The following is a 21,427-nucleotide window of genomic DNA, read 5'->3' on the forward strand; positions in this document are numbered from 1 at the left end:
AGAGCGCCATGAAGCCGGAGAGAGAGAGAGAGAGAGAGCGCGCCGTGAATCCAGAGAGAGAGAGAGAGAGCGCGCCGTGAATCCGGAGAGAGGGAGAGAGAGCGCGCCGTGAATCCGGAGAGAGGGAGAGAGCGCCGTGGATCCGGAGAGAGAGAGAGAGCGCCATGAATCCGGAGAGAGAGAGGGAGCGCGCTGTGAATCCGGATAGGGAGAGCGCGGGAGCGTGCAGGGAGAGAGTGCGTGTGTGCCACAAAGCTGAACTGTGAACCACGTATCCAGAGTGGGGGTGATGCCACTGTGAGTCTGGCCAGTGCAGCCAGTATGGTGCCAATCCATGCATTGCGGATGGTGTGAGCTGCGTCATTTGCTGGGGGTGATGCGGTTATTTAGTGGGTGACAGGTTTTGGCGGCAGGTTGGGGAGAGGATGAAGTTATCCAGTAGGGTGTCTTTTCCAGTAAATGATGTGTTTGGTGTTTGTCACTGACACCTATCTGTCTCAATTTATTGATTAGGAAGAAAAAGCTGCGGTTGGAAAAGCCAAACATTTCCTGGAGACAAACACATTCTCTGCGGATGATCCATACACGACAGCCCTCTCTGCCTATGCACTGACCCTGCTCCGGAGTAAGCATGCCCCAATCGCACTGAGAAAACTCAACAACATGGCCATCATGCAAGGTGTGTAACTTTGGCTTCTGCTCAGGCTCGGGCTGGAAGGGGCCAATGTCGTTCTCAAGTCCAAGAAAGGAGATACATGAACCCAGATACCTCGAGGGCCAGTAACATTTATTTATTTTTCTTCTGGGATGTGGGTGTTGCTGGCAACGCCAGCATTTGTTGTCCATCCCCAAATGGTCTTGATCTGAATGGCACTTCAGATGGCAATAAAGTCAGGATGGCAGCCGGTGACTAGTGGTGTGCCTCAGGGGTCGGTGCTGGGACCACAAACTTTTCACAATATACTTTAACGATTTGGAAGAAGGAACTGAAGGCACTGTTGCTAAGCTTGCAGATGATACAAAGATATGTAGAGGGGCAGATAGTATTGAGGAAGCAGGGGGGCTGCAGAAGGACTTGGACAGGTTAGGAGAGCGGGCAAAGAAGTGGCAGATGGAATACAATGTGGAAAAGTGTGAGGTTATGCACTTTGGAAGGAGGAATGGAGGCATCGACTATTTTCTAAATGGGAAAATGATTAGGAAATCAGAAGCACAAAGGGATTTGGGATTCCTTGTTCAAGATTCTCTTAAGTTAACGTGCAGGTTCAGTCGGCAGTTAGGAAGGCAAATGCAATGTTAGCATTCATGTCGAGAGGGCTAGAATACAAGAGCAGGGATGTACTTCTGAGGCTGTATAAGGCTCTGGTCAGACCCCATTTGGAGTATTGTGAACAGTTTTGGGCCCCATATCTAAGGCCTTGGAAAGGGTCCAGAGGAGGTTCACAAGAATGATCCCTGGAATGAAGAGCTTGTCGTATGAGGAACGGTTGAGGACTCTGGGTCTGTACTCGTTTAGAAGGATGAGGGGGGATCTCATTGAAACTTACAGGATACTGCGAGGCCTGGATAGAGTGGACTTGGAGAGGATGTTTCCACTTGGAGGAAAAACTAGAACCAGAGGGCACAACCTCAGGCTAAAGGGACGATCCTTTAAAACAGAGATGAGGAGGAATTTCTTCAGCCAGAGAGTGGTGAATCTGTGGAACTCTTTGCCACAGAAGGCTGTGGAGGCCGGGTCATTGAATGTCTTTAAGACAGAGATAGATAGGTTCTTGATTAATAAGGGGATCAGGGGTTATGGGGAAAAGGCAGAAGAACGGGGATGAGAAAAAAATCAGCCATGATTGAATGGCGGAGAAGACGCGATGGGCCGAGTGGCCTAATTCTGCTGCTATGTCTTATGGTCTTATGGTTAAAGAGTCAGCCACATTGCTGTGGATCTGCAGTCCCTGTGGGACCAGACCGGGTAAGGATGACAGATTCCCTTCCCTTAAAGGCATTAGCGAACCAGATGGGTTTTTACAACAATCAATGATAGTTTCCTGGTCACCGTTACTGAGACGAGCTTTCAATTCCAGATTTATTCATTGAATTTAAATTCCATCAGTTGCTGTGGTGGGATTTGAACCCTTGTGCCCAGAGCTTTAGCCTGGGCCTCTGGATTACTAGTTAAGTGACATTGACATTTCACTGTGCCATGATTGCCCCATATCTAAATGCTTTAAGAGGATCATTGGGGATAACTGCAGTAGATGATTGCTTAAATATTGACAAGGGGTGGCACGGTGGCACAGTGGTTAGCACTGCTGCCTCACAGCGCCAGGGTTCGATTCCTGGCTTGGGTCACTGTCTGTGCGGAGTCTGCACATTGTCCCCGTGTCTGTGTGAGTTTCCTCCGGGTGCTCCAGTTTCCTCCCACATTCCAAAAGGCGCACTGGTTAGGGTGCATTGGCCGTGCTAAATTCTCCCTCCATGTACCCGAACAGGCGCCGGAGTGTGGCGACTAGGGGATTTTCACAGTAACTTCATTGCAGTGTTAATGTAAGCCTCCTTGTGACACTAGTAAATAAACTTTAATTTTACATGACTATCCAACATGGCTTTAACAAAGGAAGGATATGTCTTACAAATTTTATGAAGAAGGATCTGGATCGAGTGGATGCGGAAAGGATGTTTCCTCTTATGGGAGAAACCAGAACTATTTAAAAATGAAGGGTTGCCCATTCGAGCAGAGGTGAGCAGAATGTTTCCTGAGGGTTGTGGGTTTTTGGAACTCCCTCCAAAGTCAGTGGAAGCAGAGACTTTGAATATTTTAAAGGGAGAGGCAAATAAATTCTTGAAACAAGAGGGGAAAGGATATCGGGGATAGGTGCGATTGTAACCACAATCTGATTGGCTATGGTCTTATGGAATGGTGTAGCTGGCTCAAGGGGCCGAGTGGCCTACTCCTGTTCTTCGAGTCAAAGAGGTTTACAGCACAGAAAGAGGCTCTTCAGTGCCCGCCATCAAGCACTTATCCATTCTCATCCCATTTTTCAGCACTTGGTCCATAGCCTTGTGTGCTTTGGCGTTTCAAGTGCTCATCTAAATGCTTCTTAAATGTTGTGAGGGTTCCCGCCTCTCCCACCCTTTCAGACGGAGAGTTCCAGATTCCCACCACCCTCTGGGTGAAAATGCTTTTCCTCAAATCCCCTCTAAACCTCCTGCCCTTCCCCTAACTCTCTGCCCCCTGGTTATTGACCCCTCTACTAAGGGGAAAAGTTCCTTCCTATCTATGTTCTTCATAATTTTGTACACTTTAACCATATCCCCCTCCGCTTTCTCTGCTGTAAGGAGTAAAACCCCAGCCTAACCAGCCTCTCCTCACAGCTCCATAGCTAATTCGTATAGTCGATAATCTTTTTCATAGAACACATCCGGATGATGGGTGAACAAAGTCCAGCAGAGATCCCCCACTGAGGCAGTTGCGAGCTTTGACAAGGCAGCGAACACAGGCTTCTCTATAAGATTGACGTTTCCAGTTCAAATGCTGATGTGTGGAGCTGGATTGAGGGTTGGAGGAACGATATAGACAGAAAGTAGCAGCTGGATTGGGATCAGCCGCCAGTGCTTTCCTAAAGGCGTCCGTGTCAGAAGCCTGTCCTTGGCTGTGTTTCTGGCTGATCTGAATATAGGTGTTGGAAATATGATCTGTAAATTTGCAGATAGCACTGAGATATGTCAGTGTGCGCCTGGGGGTGTGCGTCTGAGCACCGGGGGGGAGCTGGGCGCCTGAGTGTGTTTTTGGGGGGACGGGGGCTGCGGTGTGCGTCTGAGTGTGGGTGGCGGGGGTGGCGGGGGTGTGCATCTGAGCACTAAGGGGTTCGGGATGTGTGCGTCTGAGCGCCAGGGTGGTGGGGCGGTGTGTATCTCAGCACCGGGGTGGTGGGGCGGTGTGTATCTCAGTGCCGGGGTGGTGGGGCGGTGTGTATCTCAGCACCGGGGTGGTGGGGCGGTGTGTATCTCAGTGCCGGGGTGGTGGGGCGGTGTGTATCTGAGCACCGGGGTGGTGGGGCGGTGTGTATCTCAGTGCCGGGGTGGTGGGGCGGTGTGTATCTGAGCACCGGGGTGGTGGGGTGGTGTATATCTCAGTGCCGGGGTGGTGGGGGGGTGTGTATCTCAGTGCCGGGGTGATGGGACGGTGTGTATCTCAGCGCCGGGGTGGTGGGGCGGTGTGTATCTCAGCACTGGGGCGGTGGGGCGGTGTGTATCTCAGCACCGGGGCGGTGGGGCGGTGTGTATCTCAGCACCGGGGTGATGGGACGGTGTGTATCTCAGCACCGGGGTGATGGGACGATGTGTATCTCAGCGCCGGGGTGGTGGGGCGGTGTGTATCTCAGCACCGGGGTGATGGGACGGTGTGTATCTCAGCACCGGGGTGGTGGGGGGGTGTGTATCTCAGCACCGGGGTGGTGTGTATCTCAGCGCCGGGGCGGTGTGTATCTCAGCACCGGGGCGGTGGGGGGGTGTGTATCTCAGTGCCGGGGTGGTGGGGCGGTGTGTATCTCAGCACCGGGATGGTGGGACGGTGTGTATCTCAGCACCGGGGTGGTGGGGGGGTGTGTATCTCAGCACCGGGGCGGTGTGTATCTCAGCACCGGGATGGTGGGACGGTGTGTATCTCAGCACCGGGGCGGTGGGGCGGTGTGTATCTCAGCACCGGGGCGGTGGGGCGGTGGGGCGGTGTGTATCTCAGCGCCGGGGCGGTGGGGTGGCATGTTTCTGAGCACCAGGGTGTCAGTGTTGATGTTTTAGGTGGAATTTTGATGTTTTGTGGGAAATGATTGGCAAATGATGTTTAATTTGTAAAAGTGCTGGGTATGTGGGCAGAGCGAAGGTTCAACATTCACAGACCTTTGGGACAATGAAGAAGGTGCAGAAGGAGCGATCTGAACATTTTACTGCATAAATCACTGAAGATTCTTGTGTGATTCTGTGAATTGATAACTGGAGTGAATAGATTGTTGGAGTGCTTTCTGAGGACAGCTGGTACAAAGCGAGGGAAGTTATTTTGGTCTTTGCACAAGATGTTTGTCAGGCCTTGGTTGGATCACTCGGTCCCGTTCTGGTCGTCTCACGTGCTGGGTGTTATTGTGGCTTCGGAGAGGGTTCAGAGCAGGACGGGGCTAGACTGATTCCCAGTTTAAACATCTCCACTAGCAAGATAATCTAAATTAATTTAAACTTCAAAGAGGGGGTGATCTGATTGAGCTTTGTTAAGTGGAAGGGAATAAATTCTGTTCCAGTTGATGGTTGGTTCACTGAAGTAGGTTCGGGGACCAGGAGGCACAGGTTAAGATGGTTCTTTCTCCAGAACGCACTGAACCTGTGGAGCAGGTGGCCACAGGCAGACACTGAGTCACTGAATCCCTCCAGACAGATTGTCTCCGTCTGAGGCAGAAGTCACCTCCTACAGACGGAGTGAATTCGGAGCTGGAGTGAACATCCAGACTCGTTCACCCGAAGGCACTGTGAGGAATTCTCCACATTTTTCCCCCCCAAGTTATTGATAAATGTTACTGACCTGAGCTTGGGGGAAATGGGGAATTTGAGATGACATTAAACTCGAATAAACAGTGAGGAGAATCGGAACACGCTTCAGGAGACCGACTGACTGATGAAACGGCAGCAACACGACAGGTGAAGTTTAATTCCGATAAGTTTCTCGAGGCAATATGAAGACTTTGAAAGGAGTGCAGCAACACAGAGACCTGAGAGTGTCGATCCACAAAGCTTTGAAGGTGGCAGAACAAAAGTACTGTTATTTAAAGCAAAATGTACAAAATTCTTGACTTCATTCACAGAGGAATGAAGTATCACAGTCTGGAGGTTATGCTGAACCTTTACAAATCACTTTATAAAACATTGACTGGGCTCCAGCTGGAGGATTGGCTTCAGTTCTAGACACCACACTGTGGGAAGGTTGTCAAGACATGAGAGGGAGTGCAGAGAAGTTGTACTAGAGTTGGTCCCAGGTATCAGGCACTTGGCAAGACTGGAGAAGCTGGGATTGTGCTGCTTACAGCGGATTGCTGGGAATATTCAAAGAGCAAGGAGTTATCCTAATGTTCGACCTATGTCCCTTCCACAACCAGCAAAACAGGATTAACTGAATCACATTTTCTCCATGGGATCCTGCTTTGTAAACTGCCTGCTGTGTTCATCTATGTAACAGTCGGAGTAACTTGTGTATACAAAGCAGTGTCAGATGTTATTGGTGATCTGATGGGGCAATAATATAAATAATTCCTTACAATCTTGCATTCCCCCGACCCCCACAGAAGCACAAACCTGTGGACTACTGTAACCAGGGAATGTGTGGGGCATAATCTGTTATTTTATCCCATAGTTTGTGAGCGAGTGTGGTTTACTCGTGCTTTTAGAATCCCCCCCCCCCCATCCTCTGGGAGGCGGGGAGTATTAAATTCTGGTTAATTGCTTTTTGAAAAGTTCCAATGGAATCTGGTTCCGCCAGCCTTTCCGGTATCTTGACAAACCACTGGTTGAAGAAATGTCTCCGTATTTCTGGAGTTCTCCTGCTAATTATTTAAAAAACACCTGAGTTAACTTTCCTTCTGAATTATAGATGGTTTCACACACTGGAGTCTGTCGGGTACAACAGTCACTGATGAGGATACCTTTATGGGCTTCAGCGATGGCCTCTCGCAATCAGGTAAAGGATCACTTTGTGACAAAGCAGCAGCCGGCTGTCTTATTCTGTAAATCAGTGCACGCAGAACAATGTCCCATCAAATTCTCATCATCTCCAATCGCAATCAGCCAGTGAGAGTGGGTGCACTATTGCGAATGGGGGAGTGGGTGCACCATAGTGAATGGGTGGCTCAGTGGTGAGCACTGCTACCTCACAGCACCAGGGACCCGGATTTCATCCCCCCCCCCAAGTTATTGATATATTTTACTGACCTCAGCTTGGGGTAAAAGGGGAATTTGAGATGACACTAAACTCGAATAAGCAATAACAATAAACTGCAGTAAACACAATTTCCACACTATCTGTGTGGAGTTTGCACGTTCTCCCCCGTGTCTGCATGGGTTTCCTCCGGGTGCTCCAGTTTCCTCCCACACTCCAAAGATGTGTGGGTTAGGTTGATTGGCCATGCTAAATACCCCCTTAGTGTCAGAGGATTAGATGGGTAATTACGTGGGGTTACAAGGAAAGGGGCTGGATTGGGGCAGGCTTGATGGGCTGAATGGCCTCCTTCTGCACTGTAAGGATTTCATTGATTCTATTCAATGTTCCTGTAGGTGGGAGGTCCTGCACTTACACAGGGATGGGAAGAGTTGGGGGGGGGGGGGGGACACGACTGATGCTAATCGATGGGGGTGGTGTTTGAGTTGGGAAAATCTTGTTTGATGTGTCTGCAGTAAATGAGATGTGGCTCTAACTAACCGGCTAAAAGACTAATATTGCACTTGCTGCAGCTTCCCCGACGCTGTGTCGCTGGGTGCCCACACAGTAGCTTTGCCGTTGCTTTGTATCTGTGCAGTCACTTAATGAACGAGAGTGTGAAACCAGTCACAGTGAAAATGATTGTGTTGTGAGTCTGTTACCCGTCTCTCCTGTACAGTTGTGTCAGCGGAGGTGGAGATGACAGCCTACGCTCTCCTAACCTATACCTGCCTCGGGGACGTGGCATCTGCCCTTCCTGTGGTTAAATGGCTCTCTCAACAACGCAACGCACTGGGAGGATTCTCATCCACACAGGTAAACACTCAGTTCGCTGATAAACGGGAAACAAACAGCTTGATTTTTGTACATCAGACGTTTCCACCAAGTAATTAATACTGAGCTGCAGCCCGATCTCGCTGGTGAAATCCGGAGGAAAGTGAACAGTGGAAGTGTTTGTGTTTATTCCCTGCAGGATACGTGTGTGGCTCTGCAGGCACTGTCAGAATATGCCATCCTCTCCTATGTTGGAGGCGTCAATCTCACCATCTCACTCGCATCAACTAATCTGGACTTTCAGGAATCTTTTGAGCTGAACAGAGACAACAAGAAGATTCTGCAGACAGCGGTGGTGAGAAGCAGTCCGTCTCCTGTTGTGATATCAGGCATCTACATGTGAAAGAGTAAAGTGTGTGAGTGTGTGTAGGCTGGTTAAATCGGTGTGTGTGAGGGCTGTAAGTGTGTGTAAAGTTGTGTATCTGTGTGCAGTAAGTTAAAGGCAAGACAGGACCGGGCAAACAGCAAAACAAATGCAGTCTATTTACCGAGTCTATTTAAACAGCCTGTACAAACTGCAGCAAACACAATTCCCAATCCAAACTGCCGCAAGGTGACGTTTCCAGTGAAATCAGTGAGTGGAGAATAGTTACAGAATATAAATACCGTTTGAAAATCAATGTCTGTCACATGCAGCTGTGCAGGTTCCAGGCACCATTGACGAGGCAATGAACCACTCAGCTGGAATTGTGGGGGCGGGGGGGGGGGGGGGGTGGTGGAAGGGAGTCGAGTGGTGGCAGGATTTTCCGGCCACGCTCGATCCAAGACTGGAAAATCCCGCCCGAGGTCAATGGACCTTTGCACGGTCCTGTCCCACCTGCTCCGATTCCCGTGACGGGCGGGATGGGAACATTCCGCCTGAGGTATCTGTGAGCAGATGGTGTAAGGCTGGGTGGGTGCAAGTCTGTCGGCCGGAGGCCAAGTGGGGCTGGGGAAAGAAGGATTAGTGGTGGAACCAGGGTCGGAGAGAGAAATCTTGACGAGCAATTAGACGGTTGGTGGGGAGGTGCTAAATGGAGTGGGTGAAGAATCGGTTTCTGATTGCTTCTCCCACACTTCACAATCAACAGACATGCAGAGAGATGCCCAGAGATAGACTCCCAGAGGAAGTGGCAGCCAGGCTGAAGAGAGCTTCATAGGTTAGTCTTAGAAACAATGTATTTTTAATTTATATTTGCATTTGTGTGTTAAGAAGGTTCTAGTTTTATTTAGTGCTTTTTTTAGTGAGCTTGGTGCTGGGAAGTCTGGAGGCCCTGTTTGTATATACGCATTTTCAATGAGGTTTTACAAATGAAGTAAAGAGATGGGCTACAAAGGGGTTGGTAGGTTAATGAATTGGAAAAAAAAACATGAAGTAGAAAACAAGTGCCTTGTTGTCTCGGGGTCCAGGGACACACACTGACACAGGGAAAGACAGAAGGGTAGTTCAGTCAGTGTGTGTCTGCCAGAGAGGGAAGGCAGAAGTTCTAAGCTCTCGAGTAAGACATCCTGCAGGACTGCTGGGGAACTGAGTTTAGGGAATTCATGTGTTTGCTCTTCAGTTGAAGTAATAGTGGATGTGGACTGCAGTATGAGGGAGAGAGACCAACATCTAGTGAATGCTCGGAAAACAGTTTGGAACTGAGCCAGTCTAAGCAGAGACAGTGGTAAATCTTCACTGGAGTTTTGCATTTGTAAGGGTATTGCTGAGATTTTTAAAAAAGTTAAATTATTTTCTGAAACCTTTCTGACCGTTTTTGTCCAGTGTAATATAGTTCCTTTTTCTTCTTTAATAACATGTCATTCTTTGTGTTAAAAATACACTGGCAGACTCTTGTGAATGTGTTCAGTACCATCCCTCCACTGTTTATTTTTAAAAAGAAACAGGACTTAATCAAGTCAGGTTTCACTCTGGATCGGACATGTCCATTATTAACCTCATCTGGGATTGTAGCAAACTGGGAGCTCATCCAAGATTCAAGATCCTTGAATTAAAATTGGATCTGTGAACCGGTAAAGAAACCAGTATGTGGAGATACTGGGCATAGGAACAGGATTTGCCATGAGGTATATTACATGGATTGGAATTCAAAAATAGCTTTGATTTTGCTAAGAGTTTCCTGAGTGTAAAGATGCAACAGTAGAATATTTAAAACCCTGGACGAAGGCTAAACTAAGAGTTAGCTGATAAATTGAAGGTGGAAATAAAAGCTGGATTTTGTAAGGATGATGCGATCAAAGGAATTATCCAGCATTTAGAATTAAAAAGCAAGAAACTTGAAATTGGGGTTGCACACCGAGTGTTAGCTAAGATTCCGGTGCAGATGGAGAATTTGAAATAGGAAAGGAAATGGAAATGCAAAAGCTCAAACTGAAAAAGTGGATAAAGAGAGGGAAAGATGGAAAGGAATGGAAAGAAATCAGACCGCAGGAACTGACTCAAGAAAATCTCAAATTAAGGAAAGAGAGAAGAAAAAGTGGCTCCGAGGATGATTCTGGTTCCGCTCAGCAATTCGATTTAACTGAGAGTCTTTGTTTAGAACCTAAATTTGGTGATGGGCAGGCGATGCCGAGTGGTATTATCGCCGGACTATTAATCCAGAAACTCAGCTAATGTCCTGGGGACCCTGGTTCAAATCCCGCCACGGCAGATAGTGGACCTCTTATTCAATAAAACAAATCAGGAATTAAGAATCTACTGGTGACCATGAAACCATTGTCGATTGTTGTAAAAACCCATCTGGTTCACTAATGTCCTTTAGGGAAGGAAATCTGCCGTCCTTACCTGGTTTTTTGATTTGACTTATTATGGTCACATTAGTATACAGTGTGTACAGTGAAAAGTATTGTTTCCTTTGCGTTATACAGACAAACTTACCGTTCATAGAGAAGGAAAAGAGAGGGTGCAGGATGTTACAGTCATAGCTAGGGTGGAGCGAAAAGTCAACTTAATATGAGGTAGGTCCACTCAAAAGTCTGATGGCAGCAGGGAAGAAGCTGTTCTTGAATCGGTTGGTACGTGACCTCAGACTTTTGTATGTTTTTCCCGAGGGAAGAAGATGTAAGAAAGTATGTCCAGGATGTGTGGGGTCCTTGATTATGCTGGCTGCTTTTCCAAGGTAGCGGGAAGTGTGAGCAGTGTCAATGGATGGGAGGTTTGAGTGATGGACTGGGCTTCGTTCACGACCCTTTGTAGTTTTTTACAGTCTTGACAGAGCAGGAGCCATACCAAGCTGTGATACAACCTGAAAAAATGCTTTCTATGGTGCATCTGTAGACGTTGGTGAGAGTCGTAGCGGACATGCCAAATTTCCTTAGCCTCCTGAGAAAGTAGAGGTGTCGGTGGGCTTTCTTAACTATAGCATCGGTGTGGAGAGACCAGGACAGGTTGTTGGTGATCTAGACACCTCAAAACTTGAAGCTCTCGACCATTTCCACTTCATCCCCGTTAATGTAGACGGGGGCATGTCCTTCACTACGCTTCCTGAAGTTGATGACTATCTCCTTAGTTTTACTGACATTGAGGGAGAGATTATTGTTGCTGCACCAGTTCACCAGATTCTCTATCTCTTTTCTGTACTCTGTCTCATCATTGTTTGAGATCCAACCCACTACAGTGGTGTCATCAGCAAACTTGAAAATCAAGTTGGAGGGGAATCAGGCCATAGTCGTAGGTGTTTAAGGAGTATAGTATGGGACTGAGGACACAGCCTTGTGGGGCTCCGGTGTTGAGAATAATCATGGAGGAGGTGTGATTGCGGTCTGTGGGTTAGGAAGTCAAGGGGAAATGGACAAATGGGATTCAACAAGGAAACTGAAGGAATAGAAACTTGGGTGATGGAAAAGGCATCGGTTCTTGGGAACAAACAGAAGGATGCCAAAATAATAAAGGAGCTGGGCTGGAACTTAAAAGTGATGTAAAGAAAATAAAATGCTTCCATTATAATAAGACTGGACATAATAAAGCTAATTGCTGGAAACTAAATGGGAGACAAATTGCAGTAATAGCATTGCTTAGAGAAGATGTTACACCAGGCAAGGACATGGATATTAAAACGGTAGCAGTGGTTCAGATGAAACGTGTTCCCTCAGAACCTATTAGGAAGGAGGATAATGGTTCAGGATGGTCAAGAAAGTCCTTCCTCGATTACTACTAAAGAGAGACAGGCGGAGACTGGAGGTTCTAGATATTTATGTCAAAGAGAGAAATATCCCCTTACTCCTCCAACAAATAAGTAAACAAATTATAGAACATAGAACATTACAGCGCAGTACAGGCCCTTCGGCCCTCGATGTTGCGCCGACCAGTGGAACCAATCTAAAGCCCCTCTAATCTACACTATTCCAATATCATCCATATGTTTATCCAATGACAACAAATTATGGAAATGTATTCCCTTAATCTTCTAATCAAGAAGACAAATCAATGGAGGTATTGAGACACTGGAGCAAGTCAGTCACTGATGCTGTGACAATCTGTATTCCAGAGGGGCTAACAAAGGGAAAAATATTAACTGGAGGTTAATATTCAAGGAGGTTACAAACCGGTCCCATTACATAGAGTTGGGTTAAAGAGTAAGTAATGCATCAAATTCCAATCAAAGGAATTGATTTTATCTTGGGAAATGACCTGGCTGGTTGAAAAATATTAGCTTCGCTGAGGGTGTTGGAATAATCAGTGGAAGTGAAAGAGGAGGAGATACGAGAGGAGAAACCCCCTGATTGTTTCCTGGCTGTGTCGTGACCAAGCATCATGTCAATGAAATTAGACAGGAAAGGGAAGGACCTCGACAGAAGAGAGATGACGTGAAAATTCAGTTATCTGAAACTGTTTTTGAAAACTTAGGTAAAATGGAGGAAGGTGAAGAAAATGAGCCTGACGTATTCAGCCCATCCGTTCAATAAGCTAATCTTCAGTTCAGAGAGAATTGTTTCAAACAGCGAGACTGAATCAGAACCAACACCTGAGTGTTATTATTCAAAAATCAAAGTGCTAATGAGGAATTGGAGACCACCTCAAATACCAGCCAATGAGGAATGATTCTTCAGGTGGTAGTTCCATCTGGATATCGTAACAAAAGTTTGAGTGGCTCATGAAATTCCAATGGCAGGTCACCTAGATATTCAGACAACACAAGCTAAAATACGGTGACACTTTTATTGCCCAGGTTTGCAGAAAGACGTCAGATAGCGGGGAAACCCCAATCATCAATTAAACCTGCACCTTTAATTCCGATAACTGTCTTTAGAGAACTGTCTGAATAGATTAGGTATGACCTGGAGATGGGGATGCTGGCGTCGGACTGGGGTGGGTACAGTAAGAAGTCCCACAACACCAGGTTAAAGTTCAACAGGCGCTCACCCTAATGAAGGAGCAGCGCTCCGAAAGCTCATGATTCCAAATAAACCTGTTGGACTTTAACCTTGTGTTGTGAGACTTCTTACTGTGCTAAAAACAAGAAATGGGAGTCTGTCTTTTTAACAATTATGGATGTTTCGATAAGATTTCCTGAGGCAGCACCTTGGGGGAAAATTACGGCAAACATTAGAGTGGAAAAGTTAATTATTTCCAAGGAATGGATTATCTGATTAAATGCAATCAGACCAAGGATCAAATTTTATGTCACAAATATTCAAATAAATAATGAATAGTTTGGGAATAAAACAATTTCAGTCTTCAGCTTACCATCTGCAATTACAAGGAGCATCAGAAAGATGGCATCAAACTTTAAGACCAGGATTAAAGTCTATTGTCCGGGATGTCCCAATGATTGGGATAAGGGAATTCCGATTTTACTCTTTGCCATTAGGGATGATCCTAATGAATCTTCAGTCCTTTTGAACTGATGTATGGGCATGAGGTGAGAGGGCCACTTAAATTCATTAAAAGAAAATTTATTAAACAAAGCTCAGAGACTACGGGCGGGATTTTCTGTCCCGCTCGCCCCAAGGCTGGAAATTCCCACCTGACGTCAATGGACCGTTGCATGGTCCGACCCCTCCCACTACGATTCCCGTGGCGGGCAGGATGGGAAAATTCCGCCCTACAATTTTGATCTAGTTGTCAAATGTCCAGAGGAGATTAATCAAAGCATGAGTTGGCCACAGAATGTTTGAAAATAGCTCAACAATGAAAGTTAGAAATCATAGAAAGAAAATCATAGAAACCCTACAGTGCAGAAAGAGGCCATTTGGCCCATCGAGTCTGCACCGACCACAATCCCACCCAGGCCCTACCCCCATATCCCTACATATTTACCCGCTAATCCCTCTAATCTATGCATCTCAGGACACTAAGGGGCAATTTTAGCATGGCCAATCAACCTAACCGGCACATCTTTGGACTGTGGGAGGAAACCGGAGCACCCGGAGGAAACCCACGCGGACACGAGGAGAATGTGCAAACTCCACACAGACAGTGACCCAAGCTGGGAATCGAACCCAGGTCCCTGGAGCTGTGAAGCAGCAGTGCTAACCACTGTGCTACCGTGCCGCCCACTGCTACCGTGCCGCCCGCCCCAAAGTTGGAATGGATAAAAATGCCAAAGCTCGTAATGTTGTTGCTGGAGACATAGAGTCATAGAGGTTTACAGTATTGAAACAGGCCCATCAGCCCAACTTGTCCATGCCGCCCCTGTTTTTTAACACTCCTAATTCGATGAGAATATAGGGGGCATGGTTAGTAAGTTTGCAGATAACATCAAGATTGCTGGCATGGTGGACAGTGAGGAAGGTTATCTCCAATTGCAGCGGGATCTTGATTAATTGGGCCAGTGGGCTGATGAATGGCAGATGGAGTTTAATTTAGACAAATGAAAGGTAATGCATTTTGGTAGATTGAACCAGGGCAGGACTTACTCAGTTAATGGTAGGGCATTGGGGAGAGTTACAGAACAAAGAGATCTAGGGATACATCTTCATAGCTCCTTGAAAGTGAAGTCACAGGTGTACAGAGTGGTGAAGAAGGCATTCGACATGCTTGGTTTCATTGGTCAGAACATTGAATGCAGGAGTTGGGACGTCTTGTTGAAGTTGTACAAGACATTGGTACGGCCACACTTGGAATACTGTGTGCAATTCTGGTCACCCTATTATAGAAAGGATATTAAGCTAGAAAGAGTGCAGAAAAGATTTACTAGGATGCTACCGGGACTTGATGGATTGAGTTATAAGGAGAGGCTGAATAGACTGGGACTTTTTTCTCTGGAGCGTAGGAGGCTGAGGGGTGACCTTATAGAGATCTATAAAATAATGAGGGGCATAGACAAGGTAGATAGTCAATATCTTTTCCCAAAGGTAGGGGAGTCTAAAACTAAAGGGCATAGGGCCTGTTTCCATGCTGTAAACCTGTATGATTCTATGACCTAAGCTAATCCCAATTGCCTGCATTTGGCCCATATCCCTCTATACCCATCTTACCCATGTAACTGTCTAAGCGCTTTTTAAAAGACAAAATTGCACCCGCCTCTATTACTGCCTCTGGCAGCTTGTTCCAGACACTCGCCACCCTCTGTGTGAAAAAATTGCCCCTCAAATGGTGCACTATTGTCTACTGTCTCTGGTGAACCATTGAAAGTGAAGCTTATTGGACCATATCAAATCAAAAAGAAACTCAATGATGTAGATTATATAGCGAGTACTTCAGACAGGAGGAAAAATCAGCAAGTGTGTCACATTAATATCTTAAATCAATTTTATAAAGTTTATTTATTAGTGTCACAAGCAGGCTTACATTCACACTGCAATGAAGTTACTGTGAAAATCCCCTAGTTGCCACACTCCGGCACCTGTTTGGGTACACTGAGGGAGAATTTAGTATGGCCAATGCATTTTTGAACTGTGGGAGGAAACCGGAGCATCCGGAGGAAACCCATGCAGACATGGGGAGAACATGCAGACTCCACACAGACAGTGACCCAAGCCGGGAATCGAACCCGGGTCTCTGGCTGACAGGGATATAGTCAGGAGAGGAGTCTGTTTCCAATGATGAAAGAAGGAGGGAGTGAAATAAAAAAGGCCAGGCCAGAAACTCCCAAGGTGTTTTGTGAAGTTAGATTAGACCCTAAGTTTTACATTTGTTTTTGGGATTGGTGAGCAGAAGGTGTTTCACTCCAGGAATGATTCAAGTGGCCCACTTGGAAGCTTTTATCAAACAAACTTTATTTAAGAACACAGTTAGAATATAACAAAAAGAATGAGCATAACTTTTACCAATTACAAGACTTAAACATGTCACAGTATAATTCTTAACAGCTAGCTATCTCTGTTGTTCCAATTTAAAAGCAATATCCCATAGACATACACTCTTCTTCAGAATTAGTTAGCACTAAAACGAGTATGTTCATGTGATACTAGATTTCCAGCTTCCAACACCTATAGACTGAAATCCAAGCAGCAGTTTTCAGAGAAAGATATATCCTCAAGACAGCAAAACAGAGAAGTAAATCTAATCTCGAGCAGCTTGCAGTCTTCAGACTTCAGCGACGGAAAAGGATACCTCTCTCTGCAGCTTCCAAAACAGCAACACTCAGACAGCAGAATCTCCCAACTCCAGAGAGGGGAAACAAGAGGCACTGCTTTCTCTCAACTCCAAACAGCATCTAAAAACAACTACGCTGGAACTTTCTGTGAAATCCTAGATGTCTGACCTGACCTGTCAATTATCCTAATCAAGCTCCATTCTGCAATCCCAGGGAAACACTTGAAAAAAAACCACTGCATTAGTTCAACTTAAAACAAACAAGATGTAAATTATACTGCTTCGGTAGCATGAGAGGAGATTGGTTGTAGACAAAACAGCCCTGACAAAATGCCAGATTCTGCTCGAAACATCCTGCAGAGAAACATGATTAAAAATACAATTCTTAAAGGCACAGTATTGTCACACTGAGCAAAGTGATCAGAAACTCATTATGCGTCACTCATAAAACAACATCCTTACAGACTCAATCCAGGGAAGCTAGCCCAAGTGAAGGAATGATCAAGTTCATGATGGAAAATGACTTTTATTGAACGGTGTCACAGTAGCTGGTGCTCATCGACTGTAACGGTACCAAAACCAGGTGGCTCACAATGATCGTGCATAGACTGCGGTAAAATCAGTTTGTTAACAAAGGCGGATTCACAAGTCATTCCATGATTTAGAAGACTGTATTGAGCAAATTGGACAAGCAAACCTTGTTCCAAGAATTGATTTTATTAAAGGGATATTGGCAAGATCCATTGACCAGTATGACCAAAGAAATATCAGCTTTTCTTCAATGTAAAACCATGCCTTTCGGAATGGAGAATTCACCAGCAACTTTTCAAAGATTAACTAACACACTGATTGAAGATTGAGGTAACTGTGTTGTATATATTGACAATTTGGTTGTGTTCAGCCAGATGTGGGAGGAACATTTGCAACCCTTCAATGAATTGTCTGACCGATTGCGCAGAGCCAATTTGGTCATAAACTTGGTAAAAAGTGAATTTGCCAAAGTGGAAATAAATGATCTGGGTCAGACTGTGGGACAAGGCCAAGTAGCACCTAGGGGAGCAAAAATAAGGGCTGTTTTGGATATTCCGCTGCCCAAGACAGAACCAGTATGTCGACATATGTGGATTCTATTCGTTCTGAATTTCAGCACTGTATTATCTCCCTTGATGAAAAAGGAAGGCAAGAAATTTGAATGGAGAGAGGAGTGTCAAAGTGCTGTTGACAACCTGAAAGCTGTACTGACTGCCACAGCAGATTTAGCAGCTGTGAATTATGCCAAACCCTTTAAACTGGCTGTTGGTGCCAGTAAAGTAATTGTTGGTGCAGGTTTAACACAGGAGGACGAGATGGGGATCAAACAGCCAATCAGTTCTTTTCAAAAGTTAAAATCTTCCCAACTGTTGCAAAGTTGGGGAGAGTAATTGTAGATTGGGAGGTAGGAAGTTAGAATTTGGTGTTTGTAAGAATGGTAAAATTGTAAAATGCTACGGGGAAAGCATTTGCACAGTCCCTTTAAACGGTGGTGCTTTTTCTGTGCTGAGGGAGTTAAAAAAAATGCAAGTACACAGAGAATCCAAACTGAAACATTTCTATCAAAATGCCAAGCAGCAGTTTTTACCAAGATAACAAGCTTTTGAATTCAGCCAATCAATTTGAATCAAGCACTTAGATACCAAGAACCTATTAAATTTAAAGCTGATGGTTTTGACAATCTAGGACCAATCCTATTGGGGGAAATATTGATATGTCAGCACGAGTATAAAAGAAGGGGGAGTGGGACAAAGAGGAGAGAGCAACAACCACCTGCCAGAGATAACAGCTCTCAGCTCTCTATCTCTCTCTCGAGAGAGAGAGAGAATCGCTGACTCTCATAGCTTCATCTATGTCTCAGAAAAAGCACCATCTCGGTAGCAAAGGTACTAAAGAAGTTCCAGACAGAAGAATCAACAGAGAAAGCCCAGAATATTCCAGAAGATACAAAACCTGGTTGTAATTTAGAGAGTGACTAAATTCTATTTTTGTTAATGAGCGGGAAATATATTTATTTGAGCAGCATTCCATTAGAATCTTGTTTTATTTGGGAATAGTTAATATTAGAAGGGATTTATTCAGTTTGTCAATAGTTTAGTTAATTTGTTCATTGTTAGTTAGATAAATAAATAGTTACGTGTTGATTTTAGAGAGTGTGTCAGGGATTTATTTTGTATTTAGCCACTAGGAGTTGCTGAAGAGCAGGTCACACCACTTCTCACACACTTTTTACAGATTATAGGGCGAGGTATACCTTTTTGGGTGTTTCGGTGTTGGTTCTCAGAGGGGGGGGGGATCCACCTCCGTTTTATGACACCAACAGAAATATTCGACTGTGGAAAAAGAGACTTTGAGTTTGACTCTAGAAATCATAGAATAGAAATCATAGAAACCCTACAGTGCAGAAAGAGGCCATTCGGCCCATCGAGGCTGCACCGACCACAATCCCACCCAAGCCCTACCCCCATATCCCTACATATTTTACCCACTAATCCCTCTAACCTACGCATCTCAGGACACTAAGGGGCAATTTTTTTTAGCATGGCCAATCAACCTAACCCACACATCTTTGGACTGTGGGAGGAAACCAGAGCACCCGGAGGAAACCCACGCAAACACAAGGAAAATGTGCAAACTCCACACAGACAGTGACCCAAGCTGGGAATCGAACCCAGGTCCCTGGAGCTGTGAAGCAGCAGTGCTAACCACTGTGCTACCGTGCCGCCTGTACCCCAGTGAGAGTCAGTGTGTGTGGGACATTTTGAAGTCTACATATTCAACAACCCTGCAGAAACTTATGGACCATAATCCTCCAACCTCTTCAGTAAAGTTTCATAGCAAGAATCTGAGATTTTCTTAGAAACCCTACAGCACAGAAAGAGGCCATTCAGCCCATCGAGTCTGCACCGACCACAATCCCACCCAGGCCCTACCTCCATATCCCTACATATTTACCCACTAATCTACGCAATCCAGGACACTAAGGGCAATTTTAGCATGGCCAATCAACCTAACCCGCACATCTTTGGACTGTGGGAGGAAACCGGAGCACCTGGAGGAAACCCACACAGACCTGAGGCGAATATGCAAACTTCACACAGACAGTGACCCAAGCCGGGAATCGAATCCAGGTCCCTGGAGCTGTGAAGCAGCTGTGCTAACCACTGTGCTACCATGCCGCTCCAAAGTTTATTGGAGTTTAATTGTATCCATACAACTTAAACATGATTCCTGTAGTGAGAAGAGACAATATCATAGCAGATGGTTGATCAAGAACAAGAATGTCATGATCAAAATGGACTTGTGTGGAATATGATTTTTATGGAAACATCTGTGTATTTAATATAAATTTGTTACGGTTAGAGTAAAATCTATATATGTTAAATTGGAGGAGATAGTAATAAAAAATCAAAATGCCTCTTAAAGATGTCTTTTCAATTTTTTTCAGCGGAGAAGTGTTAGGAACAGTGTAAAGCTAAGTTTATTTCATATTTGTGTCTTAAGAAACATGGTTGAAGTTATTTTGTGAGCTGGGTGCTGGGAAGTCTGGGGCCCTGTTTGTGAACATGCATTTTCAATGAGGTTTTAGAAACCTTGAAGTGAAGAGATGGGTTACAAAGGGGTTAATAGTTCAGTGAATTTTTTTAAAGGTAAAAACAAATTGTGCTGTTGCCAAGCAATAGGAATCCAGGGAAAGACAGAGAGGCAATTCAGTCAGTGTGTATCTACCAGAGAGTGTATCTACCAGGGGTTTTAAGCTCTCAAGTTAGAAGCCTGCAAGGCTGCTGGGGAACTGAGTTTAGGGACAAAGATACAAAAGTCTGAGGTCATGTACCAACCGACTCAAGAATAGCTTTTCTCTGCTGCCATCAGACTTTTGAATGGACCTACCTCGCATTAAGTTGATCTTTCTCTACACCCTAGCTGTGACTGTAACACTACATTCTGCACTCACTCCTTTCCTTCTCTATGAACGGTATGCTCTGTCTGCATAGCGTGCAAGAAACAATACTTTTCACTGTATGTTAATACACGTAACAATAATAAATCAAATCAAATCAGAGTGTTGGGAAAATGTTCCCGTGGAGGCCCAGCCTCTGGATTAGAGCTGAAAGAAAGTGATGGTGAGAGAGAACTTTAAAAAATCAGGAACTTGGGATAAAAACGGAATCTTGGAAACCATTTCAGCTAAAGGGAGGATATAATAATTGACTAGAGACAGACGCTGGAGCGAAATCCTTTGTCTTTATCGTGCTCTCAGTTGCTGAATACTTTCTGATTTTCTGTGTCTGCTTCCTGCTTCTCTAGATCCCAAGTGTCCCAACTGGCCTGTTCGTCAGCGCAAAGGGGGAAGGATGCTGCCTGATGCAGGTAACAAACGAACTTCACTAACTGCTTGCACTGGTGAATGGGCTCGGTTTGAACATTCTGACCTAGGTCTCTTCCAAGGCACTGGGTAAAAATCAATTGCACTCGGCTGAGTGAAGTCATTCTGCACTTCATGCCCTGGACAGTTCAGTGATCCATCCAATTATTTCTGCCAATTAATCCTCTACATTTTTCCCATCATTCTATAACTTTTCTTCCCTTCAAATATTTAAATAATTTCCTTTTGGAAGTTACCATTTCTGACCTTTTATACAGCACCCGCCAGCAAACCCCTCCCCCATGACACATTGGCAGACAGGCGAATAAGGCAGACAGAATTCCCAACTCAAATTCCCAAACCATGGTGATCGCAGGGATGGCAGCAGCTGAGGAATGTAATTGGAAGGAGAGGGAAAACCAATCCAAAATCCTGCTCATTCTTTTGTGACGGCTGTTTGAAAGATCAGTGTGTGTGGAACCCGTACCCCAGTGGGAGTCAGTGTGTGTGGAACCCGTACCCCAGTGAGAGTCAGTGTGTGTGGAACCCGTACCCCAGTGGGAGTCAGTGTGTGTGGGATCCATACCCCAGTGAGAGTCAGTGTGTGTGGAACCCGTACCCCAGTGATAGTCAGTGTGTGTGGAATCCCTACCCCAGTGAGAGTCAGTGTATGTGGGATCCGTACCCCAGTGAGAGTCAGTGAGTGTGGAACCCGTACCCCAGTGGGAGTCAGTGTGTGTGGAACCCGTACCCCAGTGGGAGTCAGTGTGTGTGGGATCCGTACCCCACT

The 21,427-nt window shown here is 45.6% G+C and overlaps 1 protein-coding gene across 1 annotated transcript in view; it reads left to right on the plus strand.

The window, feature by feature from the left end:
- Window positions 1-21,427, plus strand: part of cpamd8 (C3 and PZP like alpha-2-macroglobulin domain containing 8) — a 217,944-nt gene that overhangs the window by 147,140 nt on the left and 49,377 nt on the right. Inside the window, exons 34-38 of the mRNA XM_078198736.1 lie at window positions 514-679; window positions 6,626-6,712; window positions 7,629-7,765; window positions 7,923-8,078; window positions 20,580-20,642. Of these exons, the coding sequence (XP_078054862.1) occupies window positions 514-679; window positions 6,626-6,712; window positions 7,629-7,765; window positions 7,923-8,078; window positions 20,580-20,642 (609 nt within the window). The remainder of the gene's footprint in view (window positions 1-513; window positions 680-6,625; window positions 6,713-7,628; window positions 7,766-7,922; window positions 8,079-20,579; window positions 20,643-21,427) is intronic.

This window comes from Mustelus asterias, chromosome 26 (assembly GCF_964213995.1).
Source record: "Mustelus asterias chromosome 26, sMusAst1.hap1.1, whole genome shotgun sequence".
NCBI lineage: Eukaryota > Metazoa > Chordata > Chondrichthyes > Carcharhiniformes > Triakidae > Mustelus > Mustelus asterias.